This window comes from Atractosteus spatula, chromosome 12 (assembly GCF_055471065.1).
Source record: "Atractosteus spatula isolate fAtrSpa1 chromosome 12, fAtrSpa1.hap1, whole genome shotgun sequence".
Lineage (NCBI taxonomy): Eukaryota > Metazoa > Chordata > Actinopteri > Semionotiformes > Lepisosteidae > Atractosteus > Atractosteus spatula.
Genome location: NC_142717.1, coordinates 9,288,218 through 9,301,043, shown reverse-complemented (window position 1 = coordinate 9,301,043; position 12,826 = coordinate 9,288,218). Strand labels below are relative to the sequence as shown.

The window sequence follows — 12,826 nt, the reverse complement described above, 5'->3', positions numbered from 1 at the left end:
ACAATTGTGAAGTGGAACGAAATCTATTGGATTTTTGAAACTTTTTTAACTAATAAAAAAATGAAAAGTGGGGCGTGCAAAATTATTCGGCCCCCTTGCGTTAATACTTTGTAGAGCCACCTTTTGCTGCGATTACAGCTGCAAGTCGCTTGGGGTATGTCTCTATCAGTTTTGCACATCGAGAGACTGAAATTCTTGCCCATTCTTCCTTGCAAAACAGCTCGAGCTCAGTGAGGTTGGATGGAGAGCGTTTGTGAACAGCAGTTTTCAGCTCTTTCCACAGATTCTCGATTGGATTCAGGTCTGGACTTTGACTTGGCCATTCAAACACCTGGATACGTTTATTTGTGAACCATTCCTTTGTAGATTTTGCTGTATGTTTGGGATCATTGTCTTGTTGGAAGATAAATCTCCGTCCCAGTTTCAGGTCTTTTGCAGACTCCAACAGGTTTTCATCCAGAATGGTCCTGTATTTGGCTGCATCCATCTTCCCCTCAATTTTAACCATCTTCCCTGTCCCTGCTGAAGAAAAGCAGGCCCAAACCATGATGCTGCCACCACCATGTTTGACAGTGGGGATGGTGTGTTGAGGGTGATGAGCTGTGTTGCTTTTACGCCAAACATATCGTTTTGCATTGTGGCCAAAAAGTTCGATTTTGGTTTCATCTGACCAGAGCACCTTCTTCCACATGTTTGGGGTGTCTCCCAGGTGGCTTGTGGCAAACTTTAGACGAGACTTTTTATGGATATCTTTGAGAAATGGCTTTCTTCTTGCCACTCTTCCATAAAGGCCAGATTTGTGCAGTGTAAGACTGATTGTTGTCCTATGGACAGACTCTCCCACCTCAGCTGTAGTTCTCTGCAGTTCATCCAGAGTGATCATGGGCCTCTTGGCTGCATCTCTGATCAGTCTTCTCCTTGTCTGAGCTGAAAGTTTAGAGGGACGGCCAGGTCTTGGTAGATTTGCAGTGGTCTGATACTCCTTCCATTTCAAGATGATCGCTTGCACAGTGCTCCTTGGGATGTTTGAAGCTTGGGAAATCTTTTTGTATCCAAATCCGGCTTTAAACTTCTCCACAACAGTATTACGGACCTGCCTGGTGTGTTCCTTGGTCTTCATGATGCTCTCTGCGCTTTCAACAGAACCTTGAGACTATCACAGAGCAGGTGCATTTATACAGAGACTTGATTACACACAGGTGGATTCTATTTATCACCATCAGTCATTTAGGACAACATTGGATCATTCAGAGATCCTCGCTGAACTTCTGGAGTGAGTTTGCTGCACTGAAAGTAAAGGGGCCGAATAATTTTGCACGCCCCACTTTTCATTTTTTTATTAGTTAAAAAAGTTTCAAAAATCCAATAGATTTCGTTCCACTTCACAATTGTGTCCCACTTGTTGGTGATTCTTCACATAAAATAAAAAATTTATATCTTTATGTTTGAAGCCTGAAATGTGGCAAAAGGTTGAAAAGTTCAAGGGGGCCGAATACTTTCGCAAGGCACTGTATAAACTATGAAAGTAATTATACTCAGTGTCTACAGCCTTATTACTCTTTGCATATTTATTTAGAAAATTAAAGTTTTCATGCAGTATTTCACAAAATAAATATGTTTGGTGTCATTTTAATTCATTTATCATTCTTGACTTACTGTGATACACTCTAGTGACTTTGTTGTTAAACACTAAATTCACCTAACTCCTAATTAAATGATTGAGCCTGGGTGATAAAGTGACTTAACTTGTTTAATGTCAAACACTATGAAAATCGAGAAAGACAAAACACAGAAAGTAATCAATATGTTCTACCTTTCAAGAGAACAATGCTTTCTTGTCATGATATGTTAGAGGCTGAATTCTTACATCAAGTCTATGTATACCACTGTGATTGATGTGAGCTAGTGTTGTGCACATGTTCACAAAAATATGTTAATTGTTGTGCAAAACAGGCCAATCAATCAAATGTTGTGGTCTGGACTAGAGTGTGGAGTCACTATAGAATTTCACTTGTCAAGATTGATGATGTACAGTGTTCATTGATCAAGCGGGACCCCACTTGCTGCTCTTTCTGCAGTGTCATACTTATAATACATGACATTATCCCAGCATGGCCTCAAGTTGTTTGTGTAAAAACAATTTTCTTGCAAGATGAGAGTGTGTGTATCAGGTGAATGCCCTGTGGCTGGAAGGTTGCCAGTTCAAATCCAGCAGCTGGCAGAGGAACTCCATTGGGCCCCTGAGCAAGGCCCTTATACCCAACTGCTCCAGGGGCGCTGTACAATGGCTGACCCTGAACTCTGACCCCAAGCTTCTCTCCCTGTCTGTGTGTCTCATGGAGAGAAAGCTGGGGTATGCGAAAAGACGAATTCCTAATGCAAGAAATTGTATATGGCTAATAAAGTGATCTTATCTTATCTTATGTGTTGGTCTTGTTTGGAGATTGTTTTCAAAGTGCAGAATATTCTTTTCTGGCTCTGAAAGATGCAAGTATTCTTTAATATTTCGCAAGTAACTGCATAGAAATTAATTTGAAAATATTTAATCTTTTTGGATTTTGAAATAAATATGGACATTTACCTTTATAATTTATTAACTGTTTTTTTTTTACTGAGTGACTGTAAAAAAACACCTGAAGTTTTACTTAAAATAACAGTAATATCATAGTATTTATTACATAATAAAATTCTCTCCAAATAATAGTAATCAGAAAATTATATAGATTATACTAACAGTTTACCACCCTAAAAAAATGGCAAAGTTTTTCTTTACAAATAGAGGATAAATATTAAGAAATATTTTTTTATATTTAAAAGTATAGAGAATCCATGCATGCAGAAATTGCTTGCTTTAAGAAAAGTCTTTAATGATTAATGGCTGCCAGAACCTCTAGACATCATTGTTGTCAAGTAAACTAAAGCCAAACTAAAGCCAATTCTTTCCTAAGATGATCTCATTTATAACTGGGACTCACACTGATAAAATTCACTTTCTTCCTAATGCTTTTTAGGGTGAGACTGGTGCCCCTGGGTTACAGGGTCTTCCGGGAGACAGAGGCCCACCTGGTATTGGGCGTCCTGGACCTCTGGTACAGTATTACCTCTCCTCACATTTGCTACTGGTCTTTTCATGTATAGCTGCTTCCCAAAACAATTGAACATGACAGCCAATAAGATCATGAAAGGATATTTTTTGCAATCTGAGATCTTAGAAGTTTATACGATAGGCATTAGTACATTCATCAATGTTTTGGCACAATACATTGTTGGATTGTATCGATGTTATTGTTCCTAAAATTCTGAACTGCCTTTTTTATGGGAACATTCTGTACACTATCATTCAAGCAACAGGTTATGATCAGATTTCTTGAAGTAAATTTCATTATTGTCCCAGTAGTCTTCAATAAGACTATCACTAGGTTAGATGATCACATAACCTCATTTTATTAAAAAGTTAAAGTGTTCTTTAATTGGAAACACCCAATTTCACAATATACAGGTACAGTATGTGTAAAAGCATTGCTGACTTCTATCACAATCAACTGTGCATGCTGCTACAATATATACAGCAGCAAGAAAAACAAGTCCTCCTTTATGCTACACAGATATAAAGTGAATTTACATTTTAATCATATATAAATAGCAATTTGCTTTTCCTACTTTCTTGGGAGGTCCATTGAATTATTGTCTGTGTGCTCCCAAACATTGTAATATTCCAATACTGCTTGCATGTTTTTGTAACCAGTAGTGTCATCTTCTGACAGTGTTCCCATTTTTTGCACTGCACTTCAGGATATGGTGAAATTTAAATCTTAAACCAAATCAATTGTTTAATGTACGGACATTCTGCAAAATCAAGTAAATTTGTTCAACCTCTCTTTTCCCTGGAAGATTCCACTATATTAATATCTCATAAATCTATGCAGAGTAAATGCATGAGCTGAGAAAAATGAGCTTTAATAAATGGTTATACAGTACTGTACTGTATGTACAATTAATTTGCTTTTTTTAATTTTACTTTCTTACTTTAAGGACTGCATTATGCAAATCTGTATGAAATATGTTAGCATAAACATATTTTTTCTCATATTGAAGCCTCATTTCCTATTTTATATCCATGATTTATGTTTCTATTACCTGCATTTAATACTGTGCACTTGTCTACATCAACTGCATGTGCTTGCTCAGTCTTTAATTATACAGTATCAAACTCTTTGAAAATTCCTTTGCGGTTTATACAGTGCTTCAAAGTTCTCCCATTAGATTTTGGTATAAACTTCACTAGTTTACAAACTAGACCAATATCTAGATTGCTTCATAAAAACTGCATAGAAAGGAGATCTTAACACAGATTGATTTAGCACAGTCCTGATTATATCAAAGTTTTGAGCTTTCACACCTTAACTTTACTCTGTGTTTTCTATTAGCCAATTCTAATTCAAAATACACTGGCATTTCTCAGAATGACTTCCACCTGTCATTTGACAATTACTCTTTTATAAAGAAAGTGGTGAAATGTTGTACTTTGTGAGTTCATTATTGTTTTTAGTTTTTTTTTCAAAAACTCTAAAGAGCTTGTTAAGCAAGACTTACCTTTTCTACAAATCTGCACACAGATGGACATCAATTTAAATTCTAATTATTGTTACCATGACCTTATGCATAATGTAAGTAGAATGTGGTAGGTTATACTGTAATTTTGTTTCAGTGTTGTCGTCCCTTTTATTCATGGGCACTACATTAACAATTTTACTTCATCATTTTAGGGACCAGCTGGAGCCCAGGGTGAAAAAGGACCACCGGTAAGCAATCACTGTGGATTTGGTGTGTACAAGGAATTCAGAAGTATTTCATGCACATAACATAACATGCGAATTCAATATATTTTACCACTGTTCTTAGACTATTAAATTTACTAGGGCAGAGCTATGTTTATGCTCAAAATCAAATTGGAATATGATCAGCAAATATGAACAAAGAAAAAAACAAATGTATTAAAAGGAAATATTATTACAGGGCTGTGAAATATGATAAAAATAACAAAATATTTATACATATGTTTTTGTATTAAACTCTTTCCCTCTGATTAATGTAAGAACTGCTTGTAAACTGTTTATGATTCAAAGAAAAAGAAAATCTATTTTTTATAGATTTCTATCATAAAATGCTCAATATATAGAGTATATTGTGATATATTGTGTACATAATATACATATAATAAGCACAATGCATTATTTCATATGATTATTTGAGTTATGAAAAAATAAATTCATCCATTATTAAAAGTTGTGTATTCCTGGTCTCCAACAATTAAAAAAAAAACAAAAATCCTAAAAAATATATAAATCTACAGTATGGCCAAAATAATTTTAATGCAGTTTAATCATCTGTTTTTTACAAATAATAACAGTATATATATATAATTACAATTTTGAATAGAGCAATACAGAGTACTCCCCAGATGTATTCATACATTTGGTGAAAAGGAACAAAAACATACTGAATATATGTATTCTACACTGCAAATTTGATAGCATAGTACAGGACAAAGCTACTGTACATTTGTCATAGATTACTGAATTCCAGACAATATACAAATGCAGAAATCTAGAATGTGCGAGGTTCAGTGGTGTCACAATTCCAGCACGTGATCACTTTTTTTTTGCAAGACTGCACTACTCTACAATATTGTTAGATGGCACAACAAATCCTTAAAGTACCACAGCAGTGTGTGGTTTTAAGAAGAATCTGTAAAATATTAACTGTTTGTTAACCCAATAGTCTTTTCTTGTGCTAATTATACTGTATATAGTACATACTAGTGACAATTTCATTAAATATAATGATTACATTGTTCAGACATTGAAAATGGGTCATTGAGAATGATTATTTAGCAACTTCTAGCAGCATTTCTGAAAGGGGGAAAGGTGGAGGTGTGGGATTCAAGAGAGTTTCATAACATCCGTAAACTTAAATCTTTGCTGCTTATTGGCTTTATAATGACACTTTGAGATGTGATGGAAAATTAATCGTCAATAAAACCACTAGCCCAGCTAGAACAAAACCATCTGAAACATCTGGCACGACACAAGTGTCATATAGTGATCTGTTTTAAGCTGTGAAGAGCAGAAAGAGGTATGTCAGTTAGGACACTGTGTATACCGCGTTGTGATTTCTGCTGATGTGAGTTTTGACACACATTCTGGATAATCGCATCTGGATAAAACCTCCATCAACCACTTTACAATATAGCATCTATTATTAATACATTGAAGCCTGTAGATACAGGGGTATAGTGGTTCAGGAGGCAACTGTAAATTCAAAGACAACAGTTGGAGATATCCAATACAAACTGCCTTCCTAGGATACAAAGTGTCAAAAATTATAATTCAGCATCACCTGCATTGTCATGAATGAATGGATTGGTAGGAAGGGTCATGCACACTGTGAAATATTGTATTTATGGTGATATCCACATACAATGGTAGTTGTATGTTTTACATGAATGCCTACATTATAATTATTTTTTCTTCAGGGCCTAAGAGGATTACCTGGTGTTGCTGGTCCACAGGGTTCACCAGGGCATAATGTAAGAACACTTAATACAATGACTAGATAAAAACATTAAAAAATGCAAACAACAGACAACAGACAGATGATCGTTCAAACCATTTAGCTTCTTTGTTTGCAAGAAGTTTATTGGTCTGTAGATCTTAGACTGCTGTTCCTGAAATACAATATATCTTGAACATACCTGGATAGTTTGTTTCATACACCAATAATTATTTAATAATACATATATTATATTTCATATATAATTATTCATTTATGTATTATATAACGAGTTATATATAATATTAATTAATACTTGAATCAGGAAACCTTATAATAGTCTTGTTGAAGACTAAAAGTTTCAGTCTCTTTGCTCTGTCTGTATTTCCTTAGTTTCAGAAACTATTGTTTTCAAAGTTCCTGTAGCATCAATATGCTTTTTGCAGTGTTGCCATTATAATTACATACACTCTTCCAACAATTTTGTAAAATTTTAACAGAACATCTATTTACTGTCCAGCTGCTATTATTATGGTTTAATATGTTGAACTACAATATGTTGAAATCTAGAACAAAAGGACAAACATTACAATGTTTTTCTTAGTTAGCATGATTAGCATGACTTAGCATGATTTATTGATTGTGTTCATATACTTAATAATTAACATGACTTAAAAAGACATTGTTCCTTCCAAAAGTGTTATTTATAAATGTATGAAATCACAAATTAAACTATTTTATTTCTTTAGGAAGTTTTTTGTGTATATTTATGTGTGTTTATACAGTATTTCCTTTATGACAGGGTTTGCCAGGGAGACAAGGTGACAGGGGTCCTCCAGGAGAGCCAGTATGTATTACATTTCACAGTATAAAAATACAATGCTGTTTGGTAGCCACTCAATCTGTAAATACAAAGAGTTTCACAGTAATATTTAATTAAGTAAATCTGGGATAATATGACTTAATATACACCACAAGCCCTAAAGAAACGATGCCTTTAAAATGAGTAAAAACCCTTGATCAGTATATGCAAAACTAATGTACTGTCTACAATAAGGCGGAGCGGTGGCTCTGTGCCTGTGACTGAAAGGTTGCCAGTTCAAATCCCATGGCCGGCAGAGGAATCCTACTCCGTTGAGCCCCTGAGCAAGGCCCTTAACCCCAACTACTCCAGCGGGGCTGTAGAATAGATGACCCTGTGCTCTGCCCCCAAGCTTTTCTCCCTGTCTGTATGTCTGTGTCTCATGGAGAAAAGCTGGGGTATGTGAAAAGATGAATTCCTAATGCAAGAAATTGTATAGGGCTAATAAAGAAATATTATATTACATTATTATAAGATTGTTGTTTGTTCTTTCTACAGGGAAAAGCCGCAGAACTTTCTGAAAAAGATCTTTCAGCTTTCCTTAAGGTGAGGACAACATTGAATTAAAATGAGGTGTTAGACTGGATTTTATTTTCAAGAAAAATAAAACATACGCACAAATGCTTTACACTGAAAAAAGCTAGCTTTTCACACTCACAGCTTTCTTTCAATATATGCTTTGGCTTTTATTACCTTCCTATAACTATGTTTCATGTACATCTGAAACCTGGAAAAAGACATTGTTCTGGGAAATTAGGAAAAAGAAATTAATATTTTTATTTTTTCTTTCTCAGCAGTGATGTTAAAATACTCACAATTGGCTCCAAGAAAGATAATATTTTTATTACATTTTCTGCTGCAGGACCTATAGTAGAGATTTTAACATTTTTGTAGGGCACCTGAGTAACAAATCTGGCAAAGACACTCATTCAGGCCAGAGATTAAACTTTGTGATACTGGGAATCCTATGATTTAAGTGGAGGCGCACAACTTACTCAGCACTGTTAGGTATAGGGTTGGGAACAATGGTCATGTTACTAGATGACTGTGACTGAAATACTGGGAATCTTATGATTTAGGTGTAGGCACACAATTTACTCTGTTAAAGCACTGTTAGATATTTGGTGGGTAGCTGCGTCAGCATGCGTAGGCTGCAAAGGAACAAGTAATAGGTTTATTCCATGCTGAAAAAAGAAGAAAGAGAACTGTTAGAGATTATGGTTGGCCAGTGTTTTCTCAACTCTCAGTGGAACAAAGATGAAAGGCTTGATGGGTGGGCAGACACTTCCTCATTTCCCTTTCTTGTCTACAGCAGTTTTTGCTGAGAGTTGAGATGTAATGGGTTTTCTGAATTGTAATGACACATAATAAAGTATATTTGGAGAGAAAAATATTGACAGAAGCAAAGACAATCTCAGAAACCAGTGAAGCACAAAATGTCTTGTAATTAAGAATGTTATCTCTGTATAGGATACCAGTCCTTATGTTTTACAGTTGTGTTGTTTCAGGATATGTGTAAAGATTGTCCACCGGGACCTCCTGGGGTGCCAGGTATGCCAGGTTTTAAAGGAGACAAAGGGCCAGCAGGCCCTCCAGGAAAAGATGGTCGAGACGGGTACCAGGTATGAGAAGTGCTACACTATAAAATCTTTTATTGTTTGAGGTGGAAGGTGTTTTTCTTTTACATTTTCGAAAAGGAATTTTATTTAATAAATTTTAACCTAAAATATGACCTGTTTAAAACTGGCACATTAAAACACAGGATATAAAAGGAGCTTCAACAGGTCCATGATTAATTTGTTTCCTTTATAAACATACAGGTATTATGTTTTTGATTGTTGTTGAACAATACATTTCCTGACTGTTATTTTCAGATTTTGGACTGGGCTTTTTTAAACAAAATTAAACACAGAATCATGTATACAGTATGGCCATTGGATTTTAAGCATTTCTTTTTAATTTAGTTTGAAACAAAAATACAAAATCTTAAATACCATTTAATTACTGTTTCATTACTAGTAGAATTTTTTGTGAGTTTTGGAACAAAAAACTGGCAGTCTGAGCAGAAGCATGCAGACTCCCCCTAGACATCGAAATTGTTGGCATTAAAAACAGCAAACTTAGAACTGTAATTCTAAGCTTAGAAGTGTGGATTACAGAGAAGCTGGATACTGCAGCCTTTTACTGGAGGGTACTTACAGTATGTAATAAATATGATTATTGTAATAGCTTATAGAAATATAATGGGAACAAATCAACAACAACAACAACAATGTTCTTTACTTCTTTTTAATTCATAATTATTCTATTAATATTATTAATATTAATATTATGAAATAAAATAAAATAATGGGACATTTAACATTTTTCATGTAAAGATTTTTCACATTATTATTAGTATTATCAATATAGAATCATAAAATGTGGTTATGATACCACTGCTACAGCCAATAAGCAAAACACTATACATTAACATAACCACTCCCGAGGGATTTTTCATTTATATAGTCATTTTATTTTTTTCCCATTGCAGTTGCTACTTAAATACTATCTCCCTTCAATTTGCCCTGTAAATTAGCCATTTTCTATTGTATTGTGTATTGGATATAATAATATATAAATACAACACATCTGTTTTACACAAGGTAAATTTGAGGTAATGTGTCATTTCGTTTGTTCTATGTTTTCTTAGACAAAGTACCTTAATAAAAGAGCTTTCCTTAATTACAGGGACCCACTGGGCCTCCAGGTCCCACAGGGCCACGTGGTATGGATGGCATCAAGGTAAGTTTTCATAAGTTCTGATCCAGATGTGGCAGTCCACTATAGGAGTGTACTGTAGCATAGTCCCAGAAAATTGAAAATACTCTACAGTATGTGATATACTGTATGTATGATGAAATACAAGGCATACTGTAGATCAGCGTTTCTAAAATATATTTTATTATACCAAAGAAAACTGCAATTCTACAGTATGGTTTGCACCAGGATCAAAGATACTTAATACAGCAAGTTGCATTATTCATAATTTCATAGTCTTGCATAATGTTTTTTTCTTTGTGTCACTGTCTTCATCTGGCTTTGTCCTCTACTTTGAGCTAAAAATAAACAGATCATATCCATTTAATTAAATGTTCCCTTAAATTATGGGGAGAAATATAATCATAAACATGACTATTTAGATTGTGTGACATTATTTTTAAGCATTTACTGTACCAGTTTATAGCTTCTAAAAGCCTCTATATTGATTTTAGGGCTGCTTTCTTCTTCCACAATAATTTCAAATTGCTGTACTTGAAAACCAAAACAAGGTTCAGTGGCTGGAATGTATAAGCAGGCATAATGCTTAATTTACACAATTTATCTTCCTGCTCCGAAGACGTGAAATGTGTGATATCAGATTGTATATTATAACTAAGAGCAATGTTTAGAGGTGAGGGAGACTGAAATGCCAGTCTTAGAAATTGTCACTCTAATTTGTTTGCATGTTTTCTCAACAGGGTGGAAAAGGGGATCGCGGACCTCCTGGTGAAGCTGGAGAGAAAGGTGAAAAGGTAATATTAAAAATATTAGTCATACAAATATGATGAGATGATAAATGTGAGTCATGTGCTTCTGAACATGATGTAAAGCTTCTTAATTATGTATTGTCTATGTATTGTTATTCAGGGATTACCAGGGGCTCCTGGATATCCTGGGGCAGCAGGATTACCAGGGCAATCTGTAAGTATTCCCTCCTCAATTTACCTAGTAGCTGAAACTGTTACTAGTGCAAAATATGCTATGTTTCAGTGAAAATACAGATTGTAAGGAGCTCAATCAGTCAAAGTGGTTATGACTAAAATTATGACTAAATTATGACAATTATGACTAAAATTGCCCAACTAGGACTGAGGGTGCACAGTTAACATAATGCTACTGATGTTGGGAGAATTTTGACCAGTTTGGGTTAAATTGGAATTTAGCACTGTGCTTACTCTCGGGACCTGCTGGGTGAAATATCTTCCATTAGACACTACCTATCTCTTAAGGCACTCTAAAACTTCCAGCATGCAAATAGCATATAGTTCTGGCAATTGGGGCATCAGAGGAGTTGAGTTGAGTAAATGTTGCAAGATTTCATTCATCACCTGTGGCTCAGGGGCTGCAACCATCAAGTTTTGTCTTTAACATCTAGTGGTTCTGCTGTTTATGGGTATATAATAGAAAATAACTACCAACAGTAAATAAAAAAACATTCATCTATTTTCTAATTGCTGCTTCCAATTCAGGGTTGTAGGGGCCAGAATCTGTCCCAGCAAGCAACAGGTGCAAGGCAGGGGACAACCTGAATAGGACACCAGTCACACACACACTCACACCTAGGGCCAATTTTACCAGAAGATAATAGTATGTCTTTTAACTGTGGGAGGAAACTGGAGCACCTGAAGGAAACCCACATGAACATGTGGAGAACATAAAAAATCCACACAGGTAGCACCCCAAGTTCATAATTGAGCTCAGGTCACCTAGTGCTGTAAGGCAGCAATGCTAACCACTGTGTCACTGTGTCACTGTGCCACCTGCTTATAGAAATAGAAAATACACATTTACTAGTCAGGCCTTTCAGCTAATCTCAACTCAGAAAGTCATTGGAATATCAACTGTTTACAGTAATATTTTCATTAAGGTTTCAAAGAGAAATGTAGAATGCGCTCAACCATACACTTCATACATTTCATTTCTTGCTTTTTATGTACATATGAACATATGAAGGGCTGCAAACAAAAGGAAACCGCTCAGCTCATCTAGTTCAGTTGCTAATGGATCTGAGGATCTTATCCAACCCGTTCTTGACAGAAGCCATTTTATTGACATCAACAACATGGCTGAGTAGCTTATTGTAGACTCCCATATCCATTTGTGTAAAGCACAGCCTCCTTTTCTCGGTTGTACTGTATGTCCCTCAGTGTCTGCTTGTAACCTTCACTTCATGCTTCACTGTTGATTTTGAAGAAATCCATTGAGGTTAATTTTGTCAACGCCTTTGAGGATTCTTCTCTTCAGTACACACACCTCTGATTGTGTTTGTGTGATTTTTTTCTGTTTTGGCTAAAAGTCTGCTGTTGTAAGGTCACATTCAAGGCCACAGTGAACCAAATCTTATTTCGTTTCTTGTAGTTTAATGAAGATATAAGAGTACTCTAGTTATCTATGAAGCATTTCAGTTATTATTTGAACATGCTTTTGCAATATACGGATAATCAGTGTCATGCTGATATTTATAATACTGTACAGCAACCTCTTTATTTTCTGTATATTTGTGTGTTGTTTTTACAAATAAGGAATAAAATATTTTTTTCCCATTATCTGAGAATCATGTGAAATAAAAAACAACATTCTGGAAATGTTTAATAGCAAAACAAATTGACA

At 35.1% G+C, this 12,826-nt stretch overlaps 1 protein-coding gene across 1 annotated transcript in view; it reads left to right on the top strand.

Moving 5' to 3' along the window:
- col22a1 (collagen, type XXII, alpha 1) overlaps positions 1-12,826 on the top strand; it is an 85,296-nt gene that overhangs the window by 59,509 nt on the left and 12,961 nt on the right. The window contains exons 40-48 of the mRNA XM_088928484.1: positions 3,012-3,089; positions 4,767-4,802; positions 6,536-6,589; positions 7,355-7,399; positions 7,913-7,960; positions 8,923-9,036; positions 10,145-10,198; positions 10,915-10,968; positions 11,084-11,137. Of these exons, the coding sequence (XP_088784610.1) occupies positions 3,012-3,089; positions 4,767-4,802; positions 6,536-6,589; positions 7,355-7,399; positions 7,913-7,960; positions 8,923-9,036; positions 10,145-10,198; positions 10,915-10,968; positions 11,084-11,137 (537 nt within the window). The remainder of the gene's footprint in view (positions 1-3,011; positions 3,090-4,766; positions 4,803-6,535; positions 6,590-7,354; positions 7,400-7,912; positions 7,961-8,922; positions 9,037-10,144; positions 10,199-10,914; positions 10,969-11,083; positions 11,138-12,826) is intronic.